Raw genomic sequence first — 27,313 nt, 5'->3', positions numbered from 1 at the left:
CCTGCCCCTGTAATTATAGTCCATATTTTGAGGCATGTTTATTGTTTTTATTGATATGCTAAATTTTTATCTTTCTTTGCTCACTAAAGTAAACTTAGGTGGCTTCCAAGCACTTCCAATAATATGAAATTAAAGAGAGAGGTGATGAAAAACTAGGTATCTTTGGTGGGAAACTAAAGCTTTTGTGCAGCCAGTCACACAAAGTAGATGTTAGTATCCAAACCCTCCCAGGCTAAGATATCTAAAGAATAGAGGAAAAGAGGAAAATCACTGCAAGGCTGTCATCTCAAGTGGCCTTTCTGTCTTACCATTTGGGATCATGATTCCACCAACCATGGTTCCAAACACGATTCCAAGCGTGAGAGCTTTAAACCGAAGAGGGGGCATATAACCTCCAGCCGCAAAGGTACCATCTTTTTGCTACATGAAAGAAAATCAAAACACACTAAGTTCTGAAATTTCTGCTTTCCCCCCACGACTCTCCTGTAAAGCAATTACTCAAAGGATCCTGTTCCATACACCAGACAGGCCTCAAAGTGGGGCTGAAATCGTGATTTCATCTGCCGATTCAATAGTCTATGTAGGTAAGCATTAACAGCTCAATTAGATTTGGTTGAGCAATCTTAATGTGAAACTGTAACTTGAACCTGCAAAATGGCAAAAAGCTGCCATTTCACATCCTGTATGGAACGTAAACCTTACAAATTCTTGAAATATTAAGGGCAAATCCTTCCATTTGCTTTTTTGCTTTCAGGGCCATGGCAAGGAGAAAAATAAGAGAGTAGATAGAGCAGGAAGGCTCTAGTGTTAGGCAGGGAGTAGCACTATCCAGAGGAGTACCGCTAACATCTCAGGCTGAGTTGCCAAGGTTAAAGTGAGCATGTGGAATGTCACATGCACCAACCTATCTATCAAGCCTTTTAACAGAAGCCTGATAGAAAACACTCAATGGCAAGCTCCAGGGGAAACCAAAGACAGGAACCAAAAACCTCTTATTCCTACCTCCAGGGAACACCTCTGATTTCTCTTTTTTCTAAGGGTTTAAATTAAGAAATGTTCATTCACTGAAAGAAAACTACTAAAAGGCATAAAGCTGGGAACCTTAAACTTCTCATGTGTGAAATTTCTTGAGCAAAAAGTACTTGTTCTACTGACTACCTCCAACAAAAGCTGGAGAAAATTCTTAGAATTTTGAATTATTCAATATTTAGGAAAATAAACCTTTGGCACGTGCCAAAAACGGATCAGGCACAAACTCCAGAATTTATGCAGTACCCCAAAATAGTAACTTTCACATCACTTTATATTTCATATCATTTTAATTTCAAACAGTGACTTTTTTTGGGGGGTAAATAGAACTAAGGTAAAAATTCATGTGGAATAATGAAAAAGCTACAAACCCAAAGGAATGAAGATATCTAGGCAGGCTTTTGACTGTGGGAAAATATGTACCACAGTATGACACCAGCCCTGCCTTTCTCCTAGCTAATAAGTATTTCTCCTCCCCCCCCCCAGTGACCTTAATCATGGATTACTATAAAATTAGGTGCTTAAATGGCTATTGGAAGAGAAACAACTCACCTACTAAGCACCAGGTTCAGCATATAGGGAGAAAGTAAAAAGAATTTAAAGCATTGCTCTGAATCCCAACAGAGCAGCTTCTGGAATTCTTTTCTGTTCCATAAGGATGCTAAGCAATTAAATATGTTATAGATTTACCATCTAAACAGACCACCTATGCTTTTACACATTCAAAATTATTCAAAAGCTATTTTGTTATTCTGGAGTATTCAACGAGTGCTACAAAGTAGTAGACCACAATCACATCCCTGTGGACTTGTTACTTAAACTAAGATATAGGGAAAATTCAATTTAATAACAGCTAAAATACAAATGAACTGGGCCTATGATTTCACTGATAATAGCAAACTTCCAGTTAAGGAAATGCTCATGACCACTGCAGGTCAGCACCTTCTCTGCAACTTAAGAGTTTAAGAGAGTTGGTAACAGCACTGCAAGGTTAAGTGACTTGCCCAGGATGACAGGATGTGTCAGGTTTGGGAACAGTAATAAGGGAGAATACCTTTAGAAGAGAAAAGGGACACATCAAGGAGTCATGGAGTCACTCCATAACTTCCTTCCCACAGAAGTTAAAAAACAACCATTCCTTTGGTTACAGTTCTCAGTGCTCTTCTCCATCAGTCAAACCACCTTTGCAAACTAAGGGCTCAGGTCTTTAGTAAAAATATCCCAGGTTGGGGCAGCTAGGTGGCGCAGTAGAGAGACCACCTGTCCTGGAGTCAGGAGGACCTGAGTTCAAATCCAGCCTTAGACACTTGACACTTACTAGCTGTGTGACCCGGGGCAAGTTACTTAACCTCAATTGCCTCACCAAAAAAAAAAAAAAAAAAAGCCCAGGCTTGGGGGGGGGGGAGAAGAGGGGGGAGGGAAATCAGCCTCTGGGCCAAAAAAAAAAAAAAAAAAAGGAAGAGATAATCCTAAATCTGATCTATACTATTATTAAGCTACTAAAGCATATGGATGGGCTGCTTAATTTTTATATGGCCCTACAAAGCTATACTGAATCACTTTCCAATAGGCACGTCAATAAGGATTGATGGTAGCGAGCAATGCTCTCTACAGACTGAGGCAATAATACTACATACAACAACATACAGTAAAAGCTCAATTAATCAAAGTGCTTGCAGGATGGGGGTTTCCAATTAAATAAAATTTCCATATAACTCAGGGTCACAACCAGAGGACCTTTTGAATTTCAACCCATTACTGAAAATCTTAAAATGTTCCCACCCCCTTTCCTGCCTTAGTAAACACTGAACATAATTTTAAACTTCCTTTGCTGGTTCAGGATATTATATTGTCTCAGGCTTCTCATTCTGATTCATCAGTTAAATAGTACTAAAGATGCAAAAGATATTGGGCAATAGGCTGACTCTCTTCTGACCCTAAAATCCTGTAAGTTGCTTTTCCCTAACATATTCCTAATATCAGCTTGTTCTTTATGTCATTTGTCTCCTTCTAAAAGTTAAATGTAGGACAAAAGGTAGAATCTAAGAATTGGAAGAGACCTCACAGGTCATTTAATTCACCCCCTCTTCAAATCATGACTCCCCTCCTTCAACCTACCGACAGGTAATCAATCTAGCCCCAGCCAGATAAAGCTGAACCCACTGTCTCCCGAGGAAGGCCATTCTGTGTCGAGACAGTTGGGGCAAGTCTAAGTGCTAGGAAGTCTGTCCTTATCCTGGACTAAAGTTTGTTTTACTGTAACTCCAACCCACTAGATCTCGTTGTACCCCTAGGGCCAAGCAAAACAAACCTAATGTCTCTTCGATTATATTTCTACAAGATTATAAGGTCCACAAGGGCTAGGGTCATCTAAATTTTGAATCTCCACACTAGCATGGTGCTCTGCGCATAGTAGGCACCTAATAGTTGTTGAAATTAATTCTACATGGTTACCCTTCAAACATTTGAATATTGCTACTACATCTTTTTTCTCCAGGTTAAATGGACCAAACTCCTGTTAAAGGTGCTAAATATCAACTTAATTAAGGGTGTACTATATTAACAAAAGTTCTACATAATAGAACAAAGGAGACCTTTAAAAGGCTGAAAGAGATCAAGATTAATATCATTAAAAAACCCCAACTTTTTTTTTTCTAGAACCAGTTACAAAGGAATCTTACCTGCTGCTCAAAGAGAAGAGTGTTCAATGCTTGTCTGCATGGCAGAATCATCATGGGAAACCCAACAGCCACAGACATCATGAATCCCACTCGAATCATTTCAGTCACCAGATTAGAAGGGAAATTCATTAACACATTGCCAGCAATAGCTTCTGTGAAGCTGACATAGCCAAAAAATCCTACCTGTCCAAATGGAAGAGAGTTCTAATCAACATGTAATCTAATGCAGAAGGGTAAATAAGAGTAGCAAGACTGGTACCATGCTCCTACATAATGGTTCACCTTTCAAAAAGACCCAACTCCTTAAGGAAAGTAGTATTCTATTGAGTCATTACTCAGTCTTATACTTTGGTGAATTTTCTCTAAAGAGAGAAAATCAGCCAACACAAGACCAAAGACAGCAAAGCAATATGCACAATGACTATAATAATATATATGAAAATACTGAAAGAAAGTTGAAATGAGATTAAATTTTATGGGTCATAGTTTTCTTCCAAATGCAACAGTGGCAAAAAATGTCTAAAGCTAAATGTTTAAAGTTTAGGAGGACTTCTATGGAATGATGCAGTGAACTATCAAGAGAACCATTTATACAATGACTACAACAATGGAGGAAAACACCAGTGTAAGAATTATGAACATACCTTCTTTAGCAGAGATGATGGATTAGAGGTACAGAATGGTTTTTGTGACTCTATTTGTCACAAAGGAGAGCTTATTTGGTTTGTGTAGGGTTTTTTTTCTGTTTTCTTTTGTTTTGTTTTGTAGGGCAATCAGGGTTAAGTGACTTGCCCAGGGTCACACAGCTAGTGTCAAGTGTCTGAGGCCGCATTTGAACTCAGGTCCTCATGAATCTAGGGTCGGTGCTTTATCCAATGATATATATATATATATATATATATATATATATATATATTTTTTTTTTTTTTTTTGGTGGAGCAATGAGGATTAAGTGACTTGCCCAGGGTCACAGGAGAGCTATTTGGATGGAGGGAGAGAAGGGAGAATTAGAAGGAAATGGTGGGGACAGTGGCAGTGAGACTTTAAAAATAGAGCATTGGGGCACCTAGGTGACGCAGTGGATAGAGCATCAGCCCTGGATTCAGGAGGACCTGAATTCAAATCCGGTCTCAGACACTTAACACTTACTAGCTGTGTGACCCTGGGCAAGTCACTTAACCCCAATTGCCTCACAAAAAAAATTTTTTTTAAAAATAGAGCATCAATGAATCATTTAAAAATATACAGAGGGAAAGATTTTTAAAAGATGTACAGAGGGGAGCAGAAGGAAGTTCAGAAGAGGACATGCAAGGAGGATAATGCAGAATTCCCATATGAAATATGAAATATGCAAAAAACACACTAAGCTACACATAATGGACAGTCACAGTCATCTTTATCTGTTCCTCATATACGGAAATAATATTTATTAATGTTTGTCAATTTTGTGAAAGTAAAAAAGAAAAATAATTCTATGGAACCAGTAAAGCACTCTGTCCAATTATACTTCACTTTTCCTATAGGACTGGGCTACCTCTCCTTTTCTGATCACATATTTCCTATATGGTGAATTTCATGGCACTTACTGTACACTACATGCAATATGCCATAACCTAGTAACACCCATCACATATTGCTCTTTGGGTCATCCATAATTTTATTTCTTTGGAAATAGTGGTGGTTCCATGATTTATAACCAATTAGCAACACTAGAAGAATACTGCTGTAAAAAAAATGAGCTTTTTTGTCATGGAGACGCATATGAGATTCTTGAAACCTTTCACAATTTCTTAGCTATTTTCAGCTTTCTATCTTCCTCCTCTTCAATTCTACAATTTTGCTGGGTACTGATCTAAAAGCCTTACCATGTACCATGTGGAAGTTTCCTGCATGATTTTCTTTTAGCTAAAAGATAGGTACAATTGGGAGAGGATTGTTGCAAAAAACCAAAAAAGTCAAAACATTTTAAAAATTAAAAAAATTTTAAGGGCAGCTAGGTGATGCAGTGGATAATGCACCAGCCCTGGATTCAGGAGTACCTGAGTTCCAATCTGGCCTCAGACACTTGACACTTACTAGCTGTGTGACCCTGGGCAAGTCACTTAACCTCCATTGCCCCACAAAATAAATAAATGAATGAATGAATGAATAAAAATTTTTAAAAATTTAAACAAAAAGCTCCCAATTCACTGGAGAGTAGCAGTTCCAGTAACAGGGACTGGAAAAGAGATATCTACCCACTGTGTTAAAAAATACTAAACAGTAACCCTCCTTACAGCAAAGACCTTTAAAGCAGGGGTTCTCAAAACATGGTATCTATAAACTTGTTTTGTTGCTTTTATTATTCTGATAACTGTATTTCAATATAATTGGTTTCCTCTGTAATCTATATTTTTTATTTCATGTATTTGAAAACATTATTTTAAGAAAGGCTCCATGGGCTTCACCAGTCTGCCATGGTGGGTTGGGAGTAAGGGGTCCATGACTCAAAAAAGATAGAACTCCTGCTGTTTTAAAGGCAGTCTTATAGTGTTTTTAGGACACAGACACTTTCCTCTGGAATAATTAAAAATCATTGCTGTCCATACTTTCTAGCCCAAAGATTCTACTGTTGGGCATATATCCCCAAAAGGTCAATAACAAAAAGAAAAGCCCTATATACACCAAAATACATGTAACAGCACTTTTTGTAATAGTAAAAAACTGGAAACAAAGTAGATCAGTGGTGTCAAACTCAAATAGAATCAGATCTATGAGCCCATATTAACTCAGAAAAACACAAATTAACATTATTTATGCTATATTTTTATTCATTTTTTTAAACATTTCCCAATTACATTTTAATCTGGATCAGGTAGCACTGGGGATGGGCAGCTAGGTAGCACAGTGGATAAAGTGCTGGGCCTAAAGTCAGGAAGACTCATATTCTTGAGTTTAAATCAGGCCTCACACTTACTAGCTGTGTGACCCTAGACAACCCACTTAACCTTCTTTGCCTTATTTTCCTTATGTGTAATATGAGCTGGAGAAGGACATGGCAAATTACTCCAAATGTCTCTGCCAATAAAACTTCAAATGGGGTCACAAAAAGTCAGAAACAACTGAAATGACTGAACAACAAAAAACACTAGAGTTTTGTAGTTAGGAGTTTGACACTTTTGGAGTAGATGACCATTGATTAGATAATAGCTAAACAAACTGTGGTTCATGAATATAATGGAATATCACTGTGTTTTAAGAAATTATGAATATGACAAATACAGAGAAGCATAGGAAGAGTTATATGAGCAGAAACAATGGGAAGTAAGCAGAACAAGGAAAACAATATGTCCAGTGACAACATAAATAGAATGATAATATAATCAAAATTGTTTGCTACAAAATTATGAACCAGCATGACTCATAAAGATGAGATATAATAAAATATCTTTCCCCTTATCTTTGCAAGGTAGGGGATTACAAGGTATGACTCTCTGGGAGGGGGCAGGTGAAGAGACATAGTGGGAGATATAAGTGATATAGAAACAAAAGAACAATTTAAAATTATTTTTTAAAAAAATGATTATGTCTGTACTTCTTCAATATGCTTTATAGAGAAAAGTTTTGGGGGAAGAGATACAAAAAGGAGAAACAGAAGCATAAAGGGTCCTTACCGTAATGTAAAAGGTGGTGACCACATTAAGCGATGAAGCAAATATGGAGCTCATTATTTTAACTGATGGTTCGTCTAGGCTGTCATAGGTAGGCAAAACCTGGCTACATAAAAATATGCAAAGGACAATGTATTTCAGAAAGTAAAGTTCCAAATAAAAACGTACCACCAACCTAGATGAGAAATTTCTAACACTCTCCCCTCATGAAAAAAAAAATACTGTTCCAGTATTTGTAGGATAAATGTCAAAAGATGTCATAATGCTATCAATTTTAAGTGAAGTAAAAATATCTCTTTAAAACCCTTTCTCCCCCTAAATAACATATGTGATATAAACATTTCAAAAGTGCTGAAAAATGATAGGCCATTTGTTTCACTGAAGTACTAGTGGAACTACTCCAGTGTGCATAGGGGAGATGACTTTTCTTGGAGCCCTCCATGCTGATAATTAAAGTAATGCTTTGTTGACAGAGTGAAAGCAGGATTGTTGGGGAAAAAAAGCAACGTTTAACAAAACTCAAAACGTAATAAGTATTTTGTCATATTTTAGCGCAATTCATAATATCCTAAGGGACTCTGACAAATATTTTTGAGGCTTGTAACATTCTTTAAATATAACAGGGGAAAGGAAAGTAGACATCTTAGCAACTTATCTTTTTCCTTTCCTATTACCAGATTCACTTCAACTCCAGTTCAATTATAAGAGACTGCTGGGTTAGGTGGGAGATACTAGTTAGGAAATATGACCTAGATACAGTACCTAAGGAAGCAAGTTTCCTTGACATATAGTTTTGTGGCCCATAAATCTTTGGTCCCCTTTTTAGGAGAAATGGATAGATAAAGTCTGAAGGAGTATGGTATATGTGTTTGTAGGGCATGTAAAAGTGTCTAGTGGTATATTGGTAGAGACATAAAAGTTTCTGATAGTGGGCTATGAGAGGTAAAAGTTTAAAAGGAGAAATGGAGTTGGGTAAGAGTAGACATGTTTCTGCAAATACAAGGTGGAAGATAGGTAAAGGTGGAAACTAATAAAGTTGAGTTTAGGCAAAGAATCCTAACTTTGGTATAGAGGAATGGGGAAGAGTGGTGAATGATAATGATTTGAATTAATGACAGAAGAGTAAACTTGATTTATTTTTAGGGAGAGTTGACAGAGAAAATGCAATGTAAAGTTCAGTAATCACTTCTTAATCTGTTTCAAACCAGAAGTTCTTTATCTTTTTTGTGTCATAGACCCCTTTGGCAGTTTGGTGCCACCTATGGAAGAACCTCTTCTGAGAAATATCATTAAATGCATAAAATAAAATACACAGGATTACAAAGGAAACCAATTACACTTAAATATAGTTATCAAAATGTTTTTTAAAAAGTTTATGGACCTAGGTTAAAAGCTCCAGTTCTAGACCGATCTTTTCAAGTACAGACCCCTTTTTACCAAAACATTTCATGGACTCTCACATAATAGTAATATTTCTGGCACCTGTGGTAAAAAAATATGAAAGTTTTTTAACAGTCGGTTAGGATAACTGAAAGACGCCAGTTTTTCTTTAAGCACCACCCTTTCGGGGAGGAGACCAATGACATGAGCTACACACGCCAGTGCGCCTGCTGCGCATGTCAGACTGCCTGCTATGCACTCGACTTCCGGGGTGCGAGCTGAAAAGGCAAGGAGAGAACGGAAGTGGAGCTTTTTTCTGCTCTGCTGGTCTCCTGGCTGCGCTGCACAGACAGATGCGGACTGGAGTTTGACTTGGCCTGGCTCTCGGTTAACAGCACGCGCTTGACTCGGTCTCTCTCCCCAAAAGTGGCCTTCGGTTTTGGTGAGTTTTATACAGAATATAGACTAAGCCTAGATTTAAGACGATTTGTATTGTATTTCTACTTTCCTATCCTTCTAATCAACATCACCTTGTGACTATCATACAATAAAGGCTCTATCTAGAAAACCAGAAGCTTCTTCCATTTACTAGTCTGGGAGATAAATTAAGGGAAAGGTTAAGTAGGGGAGATTTATGATCTAATATCCAATTTTAATCTCACACACCCAATGATTGAGAAGAAATACAGCAATGTGAACTTACTAATACCTTTAAATGAATTTGTAATTTATTAATTATGACAGCATTTGGGGGGCATCTAGACCTGTGAGACTAGTGTCAGAAACTTTTGGTGAGGAAACTTTTATAAATGCCAGAGTAATTATTCTTTCAGAGTTTCCAGGAGATGCCAAGAACCTAAATAACTTGCCAAGAGCCAAAAGTCAACGTATGACAGAGTTTTCAAAAATTTATGTGCACATTTTACATTTTTGTTATTCTAAACATGACAAATATGAGGAAATATAAACATTTCCATATACAAATAATAGATAAGGATTATATATAAAACTGCAAATCTCCATTACAGTATTTTAGTTTCCTTAACTATATAATACATTCAGCACATTAGGTCCAAAGATGTCCCCCTTTGTTTCCTTCTGAACTATCATTTTGTTCTCTTCTGTGTATTTTTAAAAACGTTTCATTGACACTCCTCATTTTATTTTTGTTATCATAATTATTATTCCCTTCCCCCAACCTCTCTTCCACCCCCAAAATATTAATCCTTGTAATCATTAGCTATAGTCTATAGTTTTCTTACTTTCAATTTTATTAATCTCTCCTTTGATTTTCATTATTTCTAACTTATTATTTAATTGAGGATTTAAAATTTGTTCTTTTTCTAGCTTTTTTAGTTGCATGCCTAATTCATTGATTTCCTCTTTCTCTATTTTATTCATGTAAGCATTTAAAATTTCCCCTAAGCACTGCTTTGGCTGCATCCCATACGTTTTAGTATGTTGTCTCATTATTGTCATTCTCTTGGATGAAGTTATTGTTTTTATGATTTGTTGTTTGACCCACTTATTCTTTAGGATGAGATTATTTAGTTTACAACTAAATTTCAGTTTATCTTTCCATGGCTCTTTATTACATGTCATTTTTATTGCATCATGTTCTGAGAAGGATGCATTGACTGTGAGGTTTTTGTTCCCTAATACATGGTCAATTTTTGTGTATGTGCCACGTAACACTGAGAAAAAGGTATATTCCTTTCTATCCCCCATTCAGTTTTCTCCAGAGGTCTATCATATCTAACTTTTCTAAAATTCTATTCACCTCTTTAATTTTTTGTTATTTATTTTGTGGTTAGATTTATCTAGTTCTGAGAGGGGAAGATTAAGATCCCCCACTGGTATAGTTTTACTGTCTATTTCCTCTTGTAACTGATTTAACTTCTCTAAGAATTTGAATGCTATACCACTTGGTGCATATATGTTTAGTATTGATATGACTTCATTGTCTATGGTACCTTTTAGCAAGATGTAGTTCCCTTCTCTCTCTCTCTCTCTCTCTCTCTCTCTCTCTCTCTCTCTCTCTCTCTCTCTCTCTCTCTCACTTTTGCTTTGTCTGAGATAAGGGCTGCTACCCCTGCTTTTTTTACTTCAGCTGAAGCATAATATATTCTGCTCCAACCTTTTACTTTTACTCTGTGTGTGTCTCTCAGTGTGTGTTTCTTGTAAACAATATATTGTAGGATTCTGGTTTTTTAATCCACTCTGCTATTTGCTTCTGTTTTATGGGAGAGTTTATCCCATTCTCATTCACAGTTATGATCACTATTTCCCGCCATCCTATTTTCCCCTTTGTACTTTTTCCCCCTTCTTTTGCCCTATTCCTCCTCGCCAGCATTTTGCTTCTGACCATTGCCTCCCCCAATCTGCCTTCCCTTTTATCAGCCCCCCTCCTTTTTCTTTCCCCTTTCCTCCCCTGCTTCTTCCCTTCCTATCAGTGTTCCCCCCTTTCTCCTTACCCTTTTAGTTCCCTAAAGTGTAAGATAAATTTCTTTATCCAAATGAGTATACGTTATACATATACGTTATTCCCTCTTTGAACCAAATCTAATGAGAGTAGGGTTGAAACAATGCTCACCCCCCTTCTTTCCCTCTATTGTAATAGGTTTTCTGCACCTCTTCATATGATGTAATTAACCCCATTCCACCTCCTCTTTCATATTTTCTTCTATTTTTTCATTCTTTTGATTCTGTTTGACTGATTCTTAGTGTCTCATGGAGTCATTAGCTTCCATCTGCCCAATTCTAATTTTTTAGGCATTATTTTCTTCAGTAAGCTTTTGTACCTCCTTTTCCATTTGGCCTATTTTATTTTTTAAGGAATTGTTTTCTTCAGTCAATTTTTGTGTTTCCTCTTCTAAGCTGTTGACTTTTTCATAATTTTCTTGTGTAACTCTCATTTCTCTCATTTCTTTTCCCATTTTTTCTTCTACCTCTCTCATTTGATTTTTAAAATCCATTTTGAGCACTTCCAAGAAGGCTTTTTGGTCTTGAGACCAATTTATCTTCCCCCTTGAGGCTTCACATGTAGGCATTTTGACAGTATGGTTCTCAACTGAGTTTATGTTTTGGTCTTCCTTGTCACCATAGAAGTTCTCAATGGTAAAGGCCCCTTTCTGGTTTTGCTCATATTGTAGCTTATTTTGTGACTTTTAAAGTTGAGGTCTGCTCCTGGGGCACAGGGGCCACTGTTGCAAGCTTTTTGTGCTGGGGGATAGGGGCCTGGTAACTGGCTTTCTGCTCTGAGGCCTCTGTGGCTTGCAGATTCCTCACTGCCCTAGACCTGTGCTAGGATGGCTTGGTCTAGTTGTGCTTGTCCTGTGGGTTGTTCTCTAGCTGGCAGTTTGCCCTCTCAGCCGGGGCTGGTGAGTCCCATAACTGGCCTACTGCACCACCAGCCTGCTGAGCCAGGACCAAGTGGCTTCAGATGCTGATCTATGCTGTGGCCAAGAGCCTCCTGCTGACTTGCCCAGATCCCCTCCCTTCTTTGCTGAGCTCCCCTTTTGCCCAAGTGAGACCAACCTTTCCTGAAGTCTTCTAAATTATCTCAAGTTGGAAGATTGTGTCTGTCTTTTTGTAGGTTCTGTAGTTTCAGAATCCATTTAGAGGCTTGATTTAATGTTGTTTTGAGGGGAACTCAGGAGAGCTCAGGCAACCTCCTGGCTTCTCTCAACCATCTTGGCTCCTCCTCATCCATAACTATAGTCAAGTAAAATAGATCTACACATGGGCCATATCTAAACATGTATGTCTTGTTCTTAACTTCTAGTCCACTGCCTGTGTCAAGAGGTAGAAAGTATATTTTATCACTAGGCTTCTGGAATCTTGGTAGTTCACTGCATGGATCAGAATTCTTAAATCTTTCCAAGCTGGTTTTTTTTTTTTTTTTTAGTGAGGCAATTGGGGTTAAGTGACTTGCCCAGGGTCACACAGCTAGTAAGTGTCAAGTGTCTGAGGCCGGATTTGAACTCAGGTACTCCTGACTCCAGGGCCGGTGCTCTATCCACTGCACCACCTAGCTGCCCCCCAAGTTGTTTTTACTTCATGTTGTAGATATTCTATAAATTATTCTCCTGGTTCTGGTCACTTCACTCTGCATCAGTTTATACAAGTTTTCTGTATATTTTTCCTGCTGCTTTTTCTGAGATGATTGCTATGCCTGCTTTTTAAGATTCAATTGAGGTATAATACATCTACTTCCATCACTCATTTTAATTCTTTGTGAATCTTTGTTTCAAGTGGGTTTCATGTGAATAATATATAGTTGGATTCTGCTTTCCAATGCATTCTGTTATTCTCTTCCATTTTATAGGTGAGTTTGTCCCATTCATGTTCATGGTTATGACTGCTAATTTTATATTTCCCTTCATCATATCCTCTCATGTTGAGTGAAACAAAAGGTTGTGAACAACTGAATCAAAATGCTTCCACTCTAAGAGCATTCCCCTCTTCCCCTCACCCAGACCCCATCACTAGTTTTAATACTCTCTCTTTACAATACACCCTCTGAAACTGAAGTCTTCATTCTCTCTCCAGTTCTGTCTTTCTTCTTAAACCCTTGTATGTGTTCAATCTCCTCTGTTCAGTTCAGATGAGAGTGCCTGCCCAACCCTCTTTCTCCATTTTTTAATACCTTTCTTCTTGTGAATAAAAATTCCAAGTGCCCCTTTCTTCCTTATTTCTTCTCTCGTGTTTTCTTTTATCCTTTTCTTTTGTTTCCTCTCTTAAAACCATCAAAAGAGAACAAAACCATCCTCAATTCCAGTTTATTTTAATTCCCTATGTGACTTGTGAAGTTATTAGGACTCTGAAGGGATACTTCTTTCTCTTCCCCTATTACAATAAAATCACTTCATCTTTTAGCCCCTTGAAATTACTCAGATGTATTTACTTTTCTGGTTTCTCTTGACTTCTGTGTTTGCACTCCAGAATTACTATTCAGATCTGGTCTTTTCATCAAGAATTCCAATAAAAATCCACTACTCTCCCTGAAAAACTATACTCAGTCTTGTATGGTAAGTGTATATATATGTGTGTGTGTGTGTGTGTGTGTGTATTTTGCCTTATGGAATACTCCTTTATAGTAGTAGCTACAGGTTTTGTATGATCCAGACTGTTGTTCCTTGATCCTTCTGGCTGCCTATAGTGCTTTTTCTTCACCTGGATGCTCTGGATTTTGGTTATGACATTTTTGGGAATTTTCAATTGGGGGTTTTTTCACTGGAGTCTATTTTCACTTTCACCTCTGGTGCTAATAAATCTGGGTAATTTTCATTTATGATTTCTTGAAAGATGTTATACAGACTTTTTTTTGGTCATGGTTTTCAAGGAATCCAATGATTTTTAAAATGGTTCCCACTTAACCTATTTTCCAGATGAATTGTTTTTTATAGTAGATATCTTATATTTTCATCTATTTTTCTAATCTTTTGATTTTGAATATTTCTCAGTGTTTCATGAAATCATTGGGTTATTATTTTAATTTGTCATGGTATCTGTTAACATAGGTAAGTCTTTTCAACCTGTGTTCTAAGCTACTGATTCCCCAACTCTTTCCTCTAGAACTCTTATTTTACTTAAAATTCCATTTTAAAAAATCTTTTGTTTCATTTCTTCCAGAGACTCTTCTAAGCCTTCTGCTGAGGTAACTTTTCTCTCTCAGTGGCTCTATTTGTAGTTTTTATGGAGTTACTCTTCCTCTGAGTTTTCCTCTTGGGCAACTTATGATCCATAATATTCTATCATAGTGTTCATTATCTTCTTCTGTTTACTACTATCTCCAGCCTCAGTTTCTTTTTTCTTCTTTTTTTCTTTTTTGTAGGGCAATGAGGGTTAAGTGACTTGCCCAGGGTCACACAGCTAGTTAAGTGTCAAGTGTCTGAGGCTGGATTTGAACTCAGGTCCTCCTGAATCCAAGGCCAGTGCTTTATCCACTGCACCACCTAGCTTCCCCTCCAGCCTCAGTTTCTAGTTTAAGACTCTGTGCCAGGGCCAGACTCCCCTCCCTCCTGTACTCTTAGATATAGTGATCAAACTCTGTTTGGTTCTCACCTAGCTTTCCTGAGTTCCTGCTGATTGCTTTCACTTCCCTTGGTATTTCTGTATTTAGAGATTCAGAGTACTAGTAGGCATCAGTGGCCCCATTAGAGCTCTATCTGTATTTGGCTATCCCTGATGAGATCCTGCTACAGTCTTCCATCCCACCTGTGGCTTCCCCAACCAGGGTACTGAGTGGCCTTCTGTCTCCTCTGAAGCTTCCCCAACCAGAGCATTGCCATGGGCTTCTGGTCTATTTACCTAGGCTCACACTAGTTTCTCTGGCAGGATTCCTCTTTCAATGTTAACAGTTTCTGGTTAATTTTTTGTGTAGTTATGGGATGGATAACAGAGTTAACTGATATTACTCTTTGGATTTCTTGATAATTATTCAATCTGGTGCTTTTTCTAGCTCACTGCTGGAATAAAAGTGGGAGACATTTGAAAAATACAAATGTGCAAGGCATACGATTTATTCAGTCTTTAAGACATAATTTTGCTTATTTATTATAAAGTCATTTAATGAGATGGCCAACAGTTTTTTGCAGCTGTAAGAATAGGAGTCAGAGGCCCCTTCCAATAATTCTACTCTAGACTCAAAATTCTTCAGGTCTCATTTTGTCAATACTATGTGGGACTGGGATGATGCTAAGGGCAGGTGCAAAGGCTTCATTTCCTTTCTCTTCAATCAGAAGTGGGCATGCTAATTCTGTTTCCCTATCCTTATCCCCAACACAATTTCTTTGCTGTTAAGAAAGAATGTCAGTATGTTGATCCCAATATGCAAATTGACCATCAGACAAAATTAAGACAATACTAATAAATGTACCTATCAGCAAGATAGTCCAAAAGAGGAAATCTCAGCTCTCATAAGCAAAAAAAAAAAAAGTCTTAAGTTTGAAGAACCTGAATAGTTAAGTTTTTTTTAACACCTGGCCTGGCACAATGCACCGTGCTGCTACCCACAGCTGCTGTGATTCATGAGGGTTGAGTGGCATGAACCTCAATGCTCAGAGACTTGACCACTAATAAGAGGCTCACCTTTATCCACCTGTGCTATAAAAAGACACAGGCAGGAAAGCTCATAGGATCATAGACTAAGAGATGGAAGGGACTTTAGAAGGTTATTAGAAGGCTAAAAAAGAATAAGGAACTTAATTTAAGACTACATGACCTCAAGAGCCAGAGCTGGAATTTGAACTCAGGTCCTCTGATTCCAAACCCAGTATACACTCCAAAGCTCCACGTTAAAGAAGCCAGAGGAGGAATGATGCAAGACATCACTTCCCCATAGGCCGTAATTTGAAAAGACGAATTTGTAGCACAAAAGTCAAACTATTTCCAAGGGTCTAGTCTTTCTGTGGTGAGAGCACTAAACCTACATATTTATTTTACATTCTGAAACTTGGCTACACACACTATCAAAGTCTGACTACATGCTCCCTTCCAGACAAGAACAATCCTCCACGAAGCAAAAGTATAAGATATACCATCAAAAATTCATGACCCACATAATGAAAGGGGTTTTATATATACACATGTTTTATGTACATGCATACATACATATACACATATATGCTAAAGTGGTCTTACCAAAGACTAAAGTCTAGGTTAAATGACTCCTTCCTACTTCTGACAATTTCTGAGAATAAACTGTATTATATTTGGACACATCCAGGATTTCTGGTTGGATTCTAAGACCTAAAAGTCCAGAATCTCTAAACTTATCTCATGAGTAAGATCATATATGTAGAGCTGGATAGGACCTTAGAGGTATTTGGTCTAATCTTCATTTTACTATTGAGGATCCAAAGAAAGTGAAATGAATTCTCCAAGATCACACAGCAAGTGACAGATCAGAATTCAAATTCAAGTCTTCTAGTTTGTTCAAGGACTAATGGTAATATATTATTTTAATTTTCAATATTAACTTTAATGTTAACCTTGATCCAATAATTATTTTTTCAAATAATTGAGTATTTAATATCTTACAAAACAAGACCAAGAGGAGCAGGCAACAATAGAGAATAGGAAGACATGGTATTTTAGGTCAAATAATGAAGAAATAAGTCACAAAGGGCTATGAAGACATAAATGACACCAAGTTCTGTCACCTGATCATTCCCAACAAGTATAAACAGCATAATCTTGCACTTCACTGATATTTACACACACACACACACACACACACACACACACACACACACACACACACATACACACACATCACTGGCGAGTAGAACTATTATGTTTCTACATCTGTCAAATATATTTTTAAGAAGGGGTTGGGACAGCTAAGTGGCACAGTGGATAGAGCACCGGCCCTGGATTCAGGAGGACCTGAGTTCAAATCCGACCTCAAACACTTAACATTTACTAGCTGTGTGACCCTGGGCAAGTCACTTAACCCCAACTGCCTCACAAAAAAAAAAAAAAAAAGAAGAAGAAGAAGAAGAAGGGGTTAAAGAGGTCAGTGAAACTGAATGCACCAAGTCTGAGAATAACAAACTTGTGACATTACAAGTGCCCAGAGAATATGTTATTCTTACACTCAGAGAAAACATAGGTTTTTATCTTTAGGTTTAGATTGCTACTTAACTGGTATAACAGAATCTATATTTAGAGAGACATGTGCACATACTATTCCAGACCATATAATTTTACCCAAGTTTCCAAGTCCAACAAATGTGTGCTAGTAACTACGTGGCCACCACAAGAGAGCAATTGGGCATTTAAAAAAACACAGGACAACTGGTAACTAGGTAAGCTGTAAAAGAATATAACTTCTGTCACCAATTATAATGGAGACATTAAACAGCAAGACTGGAGCATGTTCTGGTAGAAACTGAGCTGCCAAGAGAGAGACGATAAGTGGGAAATGATGATTTGGATCTCGCATGTGGGTGTAAACACAGCAGCATGAACAAATTTTATCTGTCACATTAGTTTACGATTGGCACAATACATGTTCACTAAAACTACAGGAGGGGGGAAGCCCAGTTCTGCCAGCCTCCCTAACGTTGATGGTCTTTTCCCTGTCCACATTTGGATTTACGCCTCTATTTTGAGCCGGTTACTATTCCAACCAAGCATGAATCACTTGCTCCTGTCATTTTGGTAGAGAAGGTAATGCTGCTGGAATTATGGAAATAACCTGATCTGCATTTACATAGCGCTATGTGCCAAAAAGAAAACACACACACACACACACACACACACACACACACACACACACACACACACACACACAAAATGTGGGCCTCTATAAGCATATCAGCAACAATCTGAAGTCAATGTTTGTGCAATTTCCTTTTAAATATTCCCAAACAGCTAAATTCTGGCAAAAGATTAGGAAAGCTGCCTATTCAGATGGTTTTTGGTTGTTGCTAAAATCCATACTGCCAACTCTTTTTTGTTGAGAGTCTGGCAAACTAGGCAACCTAACTAGTTATTCTAAAAACATGTTTCAATTTAACTCGTGACTGAAATACAACTCCCTCAACTTAGAGTGGTGGGAAAAGGGTCATAACCAAATAAGACATCATTCTTCAATAGCTTATAAGACACAATTAAAGTGGGGGGAGAGCATGATTCCCATTGAACCCAGTAAATTATGATCCCTTTTCATTACAAAATACATTTCATATCACCACCATGAAAATTAGAAAATAGAAAGTACTTACGACTGACAGGCAAAAGACATGCCGAAGATAGGAATGCAACGAAAAATGCCCTCCCAACGGATGTAACTAACCCGCTCCAGCCACTGCCCACCGAAAAGGCCATGTTTGAGAGAAGACAATACTATCTGCAGCCAAGGAAAAGAAGAATTAAGATTGAAACATAAATAAAATCTCAAAATCAAATCCCCCAGTGAATTAATGATAATTGGTAATTGGTAATGCTGTGATAGAGGCAGGAGAATACAGCAGCTCTCGGATGGGTGCAAACATTTAGAGTAGTCTGGATTTCTCAGTGAATTTCACATTTCAGATTTCTTTGTCTTTCTTTGCTTGGCCCAGTCTAATAATGTTTCTATAGGTTTTATTTATTATTAACCAAACAGGCAGTAGTGGCCTTCTGAAAGGTAGGATGCATTTTTACTTGTTCAGTACTGCCACAAACTATTAATATACATCTATACCACAGCATTAGAATGTTTTCTAAGAATTGTTCTCAATTGCTCAATTTCCCTTGATACGTTCAAGCAGCTGTCCACATAAGGGGTCATTTAAAGTAGACAGAAGCAGGGTCCCTGACCAGTTCTTGGTATCACTTTACTTATGGGGGTGGCAAAGAAAGGTGTTCCCAAATATTGGCAGGTTCTTAAATAATCCTGCACCACACTAAAAATGTGCCTCAGACAACCAAATGCCATTTAAAAGATGAAAATTCACCAAAGACAACACTATCTGAAGGAGGTAACTGGAAAAGTGACATATAGGGTTACCGGCACTAGGCTGTCAACTAGTTGAGTTAAGGGACACTGGCCATTTCTTCCATTGTTAAAAAAACCAAACCTTATGTCAGTTAATACACAAAAAGGTTACATGTAGTGAGTGAAAACCTGATGTAAAAAGCCTTAAGCAATTCTACTTAATGTGTCATTTCCTGATTTTTTAGACAAATTTCAATATTTAATATAGTAGGTATTACTTGGTGATCTAGAGGCTACACCTGGTTCCCCCCAGGTCACCCCTGAGGGTTGAGTGAGGCAGGCCAAGTAAGAGGTTTGGCCCATGCCTCGGGCTTTGCCCAACACGTAAGGGTGAATGCCTCATAGTAAAGGGAAGAACAGGGGACAGCTAGCTGGTGTAGTGAATAGAGCACCAGCCCTGGATTCAGTAGGACCCGAGTTCAAATCTGGCCTCAGACACTTGACACTTACTAGCTGTGTGACTGTGGGCAAGTCACTTAACCCTTATTGGCCTGAGGGGGGGGGGGGAAGGGAAGAACAAAGTAGTGTATTGAAAGATGGCTTCTGCTTTAAAACATTTAATGCTGGTTCACCCTGATGCTGCCAGAACATCTAGAATATCTAGAACATAGAGAGAGTTCTCTGAAGCTCTAAAGCAGGGTTTCTTAACCTTTTTGGTGTCATGGGTCCTTTGCCAGTCTGTTAAAACTTATCAGTCCTTTCTCAGAATAATATTTTTAAATGCATAAAATAAAATTCATAGGATTATAAAACAAGCCAACTCTATTGAAATAAAGATGTAATTTTTTCCATCTAAATTCATGGGCTCCCCCAAATCTGAAGAGATCCATGTACCCCTAGGGATTCTGTGGACCCCAGGTTAAGAACTTCTGCTCTAAAACAACCTAAGTAAGACCTTCTAAGTATTAACTACTTACCATCTGAATGGTAGCTGACTGGCAATCATAAATACAAAATAAGACCTCAAGACCAAAATAAAAATTAAATTGTACATTTTTTTCTTTTATCTTTTTTTGGGGGGGGGCAGGGAAATGAAGATTAAGTGACTTGCCCAGGGTCACACAGCTAGTAAGTGTCAAGTGTCTGAGTCTGGATTTGAACTCAGGTCCTCTTGATTTCAGGGCCAGTGCTTTATCCATTGCACCACCTAGCTGCCCCCATTTTATTCTTTAAAGATAAAATGTAATCAAATCAAAGTAGTCAGATATACCCCCCCAAAAATCATTGATGACTTCTTCCTCTAGTGCCCCATTTCAAACTTATCATACCTGTTTTTACCAGTAAGCACACAACTGAATGCTTCTCAGAGAAGCCCTTGATGTTTTCATTTCATTTTATCATGAGAAGATAGGAGAGGCACAACATGGCAAGGTCCTACACAGTAGGTAACTGATGGCAAGAACATGCCTTGAAAATGATCTATTCCTGCTCCCTGACAATGACACACTGAGTTATGCTATAGCTAGTCACTATGGCATTCTTAAAGAGTCAATTAATTTGAAGCCAATGGTTTATTTGGAAAATTCCCTTAGCCAAGTAACTATGTATTACAGCTGGTAATTAGCATTACAACTCCTTTCCTCACCACCTATGGCACATTAATAAAACCACCCAAGGGTTACAAATACTCACCACAAACATAAACACTGTGTAGAACATGAGAGCCATGGCACTGAAGGACTGTATGGAAGCCATCATGTTCCTCTGGAGGCTCAGTGGAAGCACAATGAACAGGGAGACAACAAAGAGTAGGGATATCCGGAAGTTGCCAGGCACCTGGGAATACATGGACAACGGAAATGTTGATTTCATCAACTTGGACTTCGAAGACTCTTGATAAACCAAAGAAATCTAGTAGAGGAGGGGACACAGGAAAGCAGGTTAAAGGAAATGACCCAAAGCAAAAAGACAATTTTCCCATCACCACTTAATAGCACAGAGAGAAGGTTATTTCTGTGATGAACCTATCTAGTCACTGGGTGCCACTGTTGCTCTATGGAGTGACTGCCAAGGACACTTACCAAAAGCAAAAACTTGATAATGGGAAGAGAGGAAAAGCTAATACAAAGTGCGAATATTTGAATTTTTAGCATATTAAAAAAGCTATCATGGTTTGGAAAAGATGGAAGTCTTGAAATTTTGCTTCAGAAAATTAATCAAAAACCTCAAGATTGCTATTTATTTTTCTTTTATCATTTTCTTTTAAAATTTTAAGAGCCTAGAAATTCTTAATGTCTAATTTGTCTGCAACCAGAACACATTTTTCTAACTTCCCAATTCCTTAATCAATCAATAAGCATTTACTAAGCACCTACTACATGCCAGGCAATTAGAGCTTAATAGCATCAAGGCCGCATAGATATGAACCACATCAAAATCCTCTAAAATGTCTTTTCCCAATCCCAAACATCTGGACTCAAATAGCATAGTGGCAGGAGAAAGAATCACATCCCTTATGTAAAAAATCTGAACATTCCAACGTAGAATTCAAATATCTATAAGACAAAAGTTAGGGAAATGGGATCACTCATTGTTTCATAAATATTTTCTTTTGTGTAATAAGGATATGTAGTGGAAATTAAGAGAAAATTGTGGTTGCCTAGAATTTCCTCTTCTGTAATTCTCAAGGAACTAGGAACACTTTAGCAAATAATCAATCAATGAACAAGCATTAATTAAAGCCTTCTATAAGCCAGATACTATGCTGCGTACTGGAGATACAAAAACAAAAATGAAAGTGTTCCTGCCCTCAGGGAGGTCACATTCTATTGGAGGAAGCAATCTATATATAAATAAGTATATACAAATTATATAGAAAATAAGTAGAAAATAAATTTGGAGAAAGGGCACTAGCAGATGCGGGGATCAGGAAAAACTTCATGTAAAAAAGTGTCGTGAACAGAATTTTGAAGTAAAAGTAAAGGTGAGTGGGAGCACATTCCAGGCATGGAGGCCAGTCAGTGCATGAGGAACAGTGAGAAGGAAAAGTTTGCGTACAGAGTGTAGAAAGAAGTATAATATCTAATGAAGTTGGAAGGCAGGTTAGGACAGGTTGTGAATGGTTTTAAAAGCTAAACAGAGGAGTTTATATTTGCTCCTAGAGGCAATAGGGAGCCACTGGAGTTTTATTGAGTAGGGAAGTGGCATAGTCAGATGTTCACTTTAGGAAAATCACATTGTCGGCTGTGCGGAAAAACATATTGCAGAGTGAAGAGACTTAAGGCAGAGAGACCAAGTAAGAGGCTCTTACCATAGTTCAGGAGAGAAGTGATAAGGGCCTGAACTAAGGCTGTAGTCACATGAGTAAAAAGAAGGGGATGGATTGGAAAGATATTGTAGAGGTAGAAACAACATTTAGCAACTAACTGGAGATGTGAAATGAGGGAGAATGAGGGGTCAAGGATTAAACAGATTAAAGATAGGTAGGGAATGCTTTGGAGGTAAAATTAATCTGCTATAGATTTTTACAGTGAAATAAAAATGTTTTCATTTTGAAACTGTTTCCAAACTGTGGGAAGTCATACTAAAAATTTAAGAATAGGGACCATCCTTTCCAACAGAGACATACCAGAAGTTTCTCTTAAAATACATAAATTCAGCATTTTCTGTTAGTTACAATAATTACTCCCCTCCATGTAAGATAGTGGTATCAAAGAAACAGGGGACACTAATCCATACATAATGATACCTACAGGCCATATATTAAATAAGTTTTGAAATATAATGTTACCTACATTTTATTATATTTTTGGTTATTTTCTTAAACATTTCCTAATTACAATTTAATATGGTTCCATATGACTGACATCTCTGATATAAGGAATGACCTCTATTTGTGTCATTTTTATTGGTTTCTTGTTACATAGTCAAAGTAACTTGGAAGTCACATTTCAAGAGAGAAAAACAATCAGATGCAAACTGCTGGCTAATACTTAAAGAATTACACCACAGCCAGAGCAGTTTTAAAAATCATTTCAACCACAGAGTTAATCGGATCCTCAAATCAAGCTAAGAGCAGAACAGGGATGAAGCACCGATTTTACAGGTAAGCAAACTGGGTGATGCATAAGTGAATTAATTCATCCAAGGTCACATCAGTGGTAGGGCATAATAAAGACCCTACAGCTAGTTTCAAGCACTGTCACCCTAGTTCTATTAGACATAAATTTTACAAAATGAATTAAATAAGCTGCAATATGAATGAGTTTGAATTCAAACAAATTGAAATGTCTGAAAATAAATTTACCTCAAGTCCAAGCAACCGAGCAAAGAAGTTTGATCCCAAATCACCAATGACAACGTAGAAGGCAATGCAGGTTCCCAACATCAGCCCAATCATACTATAAAGACAGAAATTGGGGGTTTTAAATTATGTTTTTAAAAGATTCCATTGTCTCATCACAATCAAAGCCATGTCGCCCTAGCAGAGAATCAGATTGAGCTCAGATTTCTATGAAAGAATAGCATACCGTGAACCTTATACACATAGTACTACAGACATGTGACTTTACTCAAAGCTTAGATTTCATGAAAGATGCAATTTAGAAAGCCCAGCAGTTTACAGGATGTGGATATGTTTTCTATAGTTCGCCATTCTGCTAAGACTGAATATTGAATAACCCTAAACTTCTCTTTAGGCAGTATGATATTTTTCTCTCCACAGGAGGCTCTAAGAGTTCTTCCGGGTACTACAAAAATGCACCGCAATGTTAGACAAGTCAAGAGAACAACCAACTACTTTTCCAAAAAGGCTGCTCTCTACAATCTGCAATTTCCTCATTAAGAATCCTGAGTGCGTTTTTTCCCAGAAATTTTACCACCTGACAAAATTGTGTTCCGAAGGAACAAAAGAAAAGCACAGCCTCCTTTAAGCGGTCACACATTTGGTGATTTACCTTTTAGAGAACAGCCCTCAATGGTTAACTCTAGCTGAGGAAGTTCCATTTGGTGGCATTAAAAACCTTTTCCTTTTTATCAGTAAAACAAATGCTTTCAAACCTGATTCTAAGCATTTTAAGAATATAGGCTCAGCTTTCACCTATTTCCTAAGTAGCAACTTTTTGGAGATATGTTTATAAAAACTTGGTGCAAATTCCACAAATCAAAAATTGAATTCATTCTGTAATAGTTTTTCAGTCTATTTTTCTTTTAAAGATGGGGGGGAAGACATGAGAGAATCAATAAGTAAAGTATACAGCTTACCTGGTCTCCACCAGCATTTTTCCTGCTTTTCCATAGGCATGAAAAGCTTGGGTTAAAAAAAAAAAAACCATTGTAAGTGAAACATGATTTAGATCATTCCACATGTATCAGTAAGAAGTTATTGATAATACATAGGGTAATTTTCAATTTTATAGAAATCCACTATTTTGGGATTTCTAGATGTCTGAGGAGTTTTGTTTCTTTTTCTCTTTTTTGGATATATCATCCCCAAATCAAAACCACATTAAAAAAAAAAAGGAACAAAGCAAGGGATGGACACAAGGCAGGTTCTTTTTTCACTCTTTAAAAAAAAAAAGTCATTGCAAAGTAGCAGTTTCCCACACATGGCAACCATTAAAAGAAAGTCTGCTTGGAATAGAAAATATGCATGTATAGATGCTGTGTGGCCAAAAAAAAAAAAAAAAAAAGGCACTGCAGTGCAAAATTTCAATCAGATTTCTTTTTTTCCCTTTGTAGGCTGTTATAACTGAACCGCCTGATGTTGTTCAGCAAAACTGAGATGGTGCCCAGAATGTTTGGTCCCATCACCAGAATCCCCAGCTTTCACAGCCCACACCAAAAGGAATTTTTATTCCAATGCTTTTATTTTTAATCCTTTGGTCAGAGTTTGTAGCAGAAAATGAAGAGTATCCTTTCCATTGCTTCATTTGAAGAAGGGAAAAGACCTAGAAAGCCCATGTTTGTATTTTTAAAGATAAATTCCTTGAGAAGTAGGCAGCGCATTCCATTTCTGTGTGTTTTATTAACATATATCATTCCAGCATCAATTCTCTGTCATTTACCTTAGTACAAATCACATGGTTTAAAAAGAGCTTGGCTTTCCTTCCTGATGATGGTATGTATTCAAGTAGCTGAGAAATTTCAAATTGTTCACTTCAGCAAGTTTCTCCTGTGACCTTAACCTATTATAATCCCAATGTTCCCTGATGATCAGTCTAAAAGAGGGAAAAGTCAAGATCTCTGAGGAAGAGACCAAAAGATGAATGTTTGTGAATGGAAAGGAAAGGAAGCAGCAGCTCCTGCCACAGTTAGCTGCCCAGATTTCCTGATCCTCTTTTTCCTCCCTTACCACAAAGGGCAGGCCCCTTGAAAAGAAAGCAGGAAATGAACAAGCTTATTTCCTGTGAAGGGGCCTGGAAAACAGTCCCTTTTCTTCTGAGTAACTGTTTAGAAAACAAGACATTTGGTATCTGGTTTGTAAGGTGTTGACTAAAAGGGAGAAAAGACCAGAAGTGAGCAAAGGTTTTTGCTTAGGCCTTGGAAAAAAAGGAAAAAAAATTTTTTTTCAGAAATATATTAAAGAAATTGTTTTCCAAAAGACTCCCACCACCTTAACTAGCTGGTAAAACTTTTGTACATCAAGTAGAAATCTAAATACAATGAAATAATGAATTATTATACTAATGTTAACCAAGGGACCTTAACTTTTTGTTTTTAATCCAAGATCTACTGTCAGCCATATTAGTCAACACCCAATGGTCAGTTTACTACCAAAGAGAAAACTAGTCTTAAGTTGGAGAATTCACAATCATAATGAATAAATCAGCAACTTTTCTAAATACAAGCTTCAATATCCCAAACCAAGTAGTTCTTAAGACTCTAGACATTTTTTTTCTTTTCCAGAGGCCAGGATACCAGTTCCCTAGACGAGTTTCTGCAGTATAATCCAGTCAGTAAAGCTGGCCCTGTCTAAGAAAAGTCAGGAATAGTCTTTGCATAGGAGAAAAATGACTAAATTCAAAAAGTGTTTTTTTCCAGGAAGTCTTCCAGGAGTCAGTAGGTGTCACTTTCTTCTCATTAAATGACTAGACTGGCACCCTAGCATGGTCAAATAGCTGAGGGGAAATGGGGCCAACCCTGGGCAAAATTCTGAAGAGAGAGAAGTTTGTCTCAGGTTTCCTCAACCTCCCTTTTCTGTGCCCTTTTATCCATCTCAGTGACTGTGATTCCCTGCTCCTATCCTTCACTCCATCAGTCACCTAATACTCTCCCTGCTCTTTAACCTTTCTTCTACCTATAAAAATAATCAATCATTTAAAATACTGATTAAGTTTCAATGTGTTTTATCTCCAAAGCAAGCAGATAGGGATATATTTTGGGGAACAGAGGAACTATACCTTAAATCACACCAACTTTCAATGTTGATCCTAAAAGTAAAAAGTCTTTGGTGGGGGAGGGGGAGAAAAGGATGTCTGGATGGTTGCTAGTTTCTTGCTGCTTCAGTGCCTGTAGTTCTTACAAGCCTAGCCCCCAAACTCACTCTCTACATCACTCTGAAGAACTTTGGAATTGATTGTGAGACATGGGAGACACTGGCAAAGGACCACCCAGCATGGCGTGCCCTCGTAAAAGCAGGCGCTGTGTTCTGAGTGAAGCAGAATTGCAGTAACTCCAAAGAAACATGAGATGCACAAATTTAAAGCCATCTCCACTTCAAATGGTCAGATGGACTATTTGTGCCCCATCTGTGGTAGAGCCTTCCGAGCTCTTACTGGTCCAATCAGCCGCAGTCGGACACACTGTACACAGTGATGTCAGTTTGGTCTTCTGGCACGAAGGACAATAACCAGTCCCCAAACACCAGATGTGAGCCTATTCTTTCCATGTCTTCTCTTATCTTTCCCTTTTCCCTCTCCCAGTCGTGGCAAGGTCATTAGATGGTCCCTTTCTCCCCAACAGATCATCTACTCTACACAGGCCCCATGAGCCAAAGTTTTTACTGACTCTCACCAGTACTTTTATAACACTCAGGACACGTAGTAGGTAGATGATGGGGAACTCCAAGGACTAGTGATCTCCCAAGGAGATGACTGCCCTAAGAGAGTAGAGGAAGCCTCAAACCTAAACTGCTATGGGGAAGA

General features: G+C 37.8%; 1 protein-coding gene across 3 annotated transcripts in view; it reads right to left on the bottom strand.

Annotated features, from left to right (window-relative positions):
- SLC38A10 (solute carrier family 38 member 10) overlaps positions 1–27,313 on the bottom strand; it is a 77,826-nt gene that overhangs the window by 38,698 nt on the left and 11,815 nt on the right. For all 3 annotated transcript variants that reach the window (XM_044001921.1, XM_044001923.1, XM_044001924.1), the window contains 7 exons: positions 24,432–24,477; positions 23,476–23,569; positions 20,862–21,005; positions 18,475–18,599; positions 7,364–7,466; positions 3,711–3,893; positions 309–420 (listed from right to left, as the gene is read on the bottom strand). In XM_044001921.1, coding sequence (XP_043857856.1) covers positions 309–420; positions 3,711–3,893; positions 7,364–7,466; positions 18,475–18,599; positions 20,862–21,005; positions 23,476–23,569; positions 24,432–24,477 — 807 coding nt within the window. The remainder of the gene's footprint in view (positions 1–308; positions 421–3,710; positions 3,894–7,363; positions 7,467–18,474; positions 18,600–20,861; positions 21,006–23,475; positions 23,570–24,431; positions 24,478–27,313) is intronic.

This window comes from Dromiciops gliroides, chromosome 4, assembly GCF_019393635.1.
Source record: "Dromiciops gliroides isolate mDroGli1 chromosome 4, mDroGli1.pri, whole genome shotgun sequence".
Classification (NCBI taxonomy): Eukaryota; Metazoa; Chordata; class Mammalia; order Microbiotheria; family Microbiotheriidae; genus Dromiciops; species Dromiciops gliroides.
Note: the sequence above shows the minus strand (reverse complement) of the source record. Positions and strands in the feature narration are given on the sequence as shown.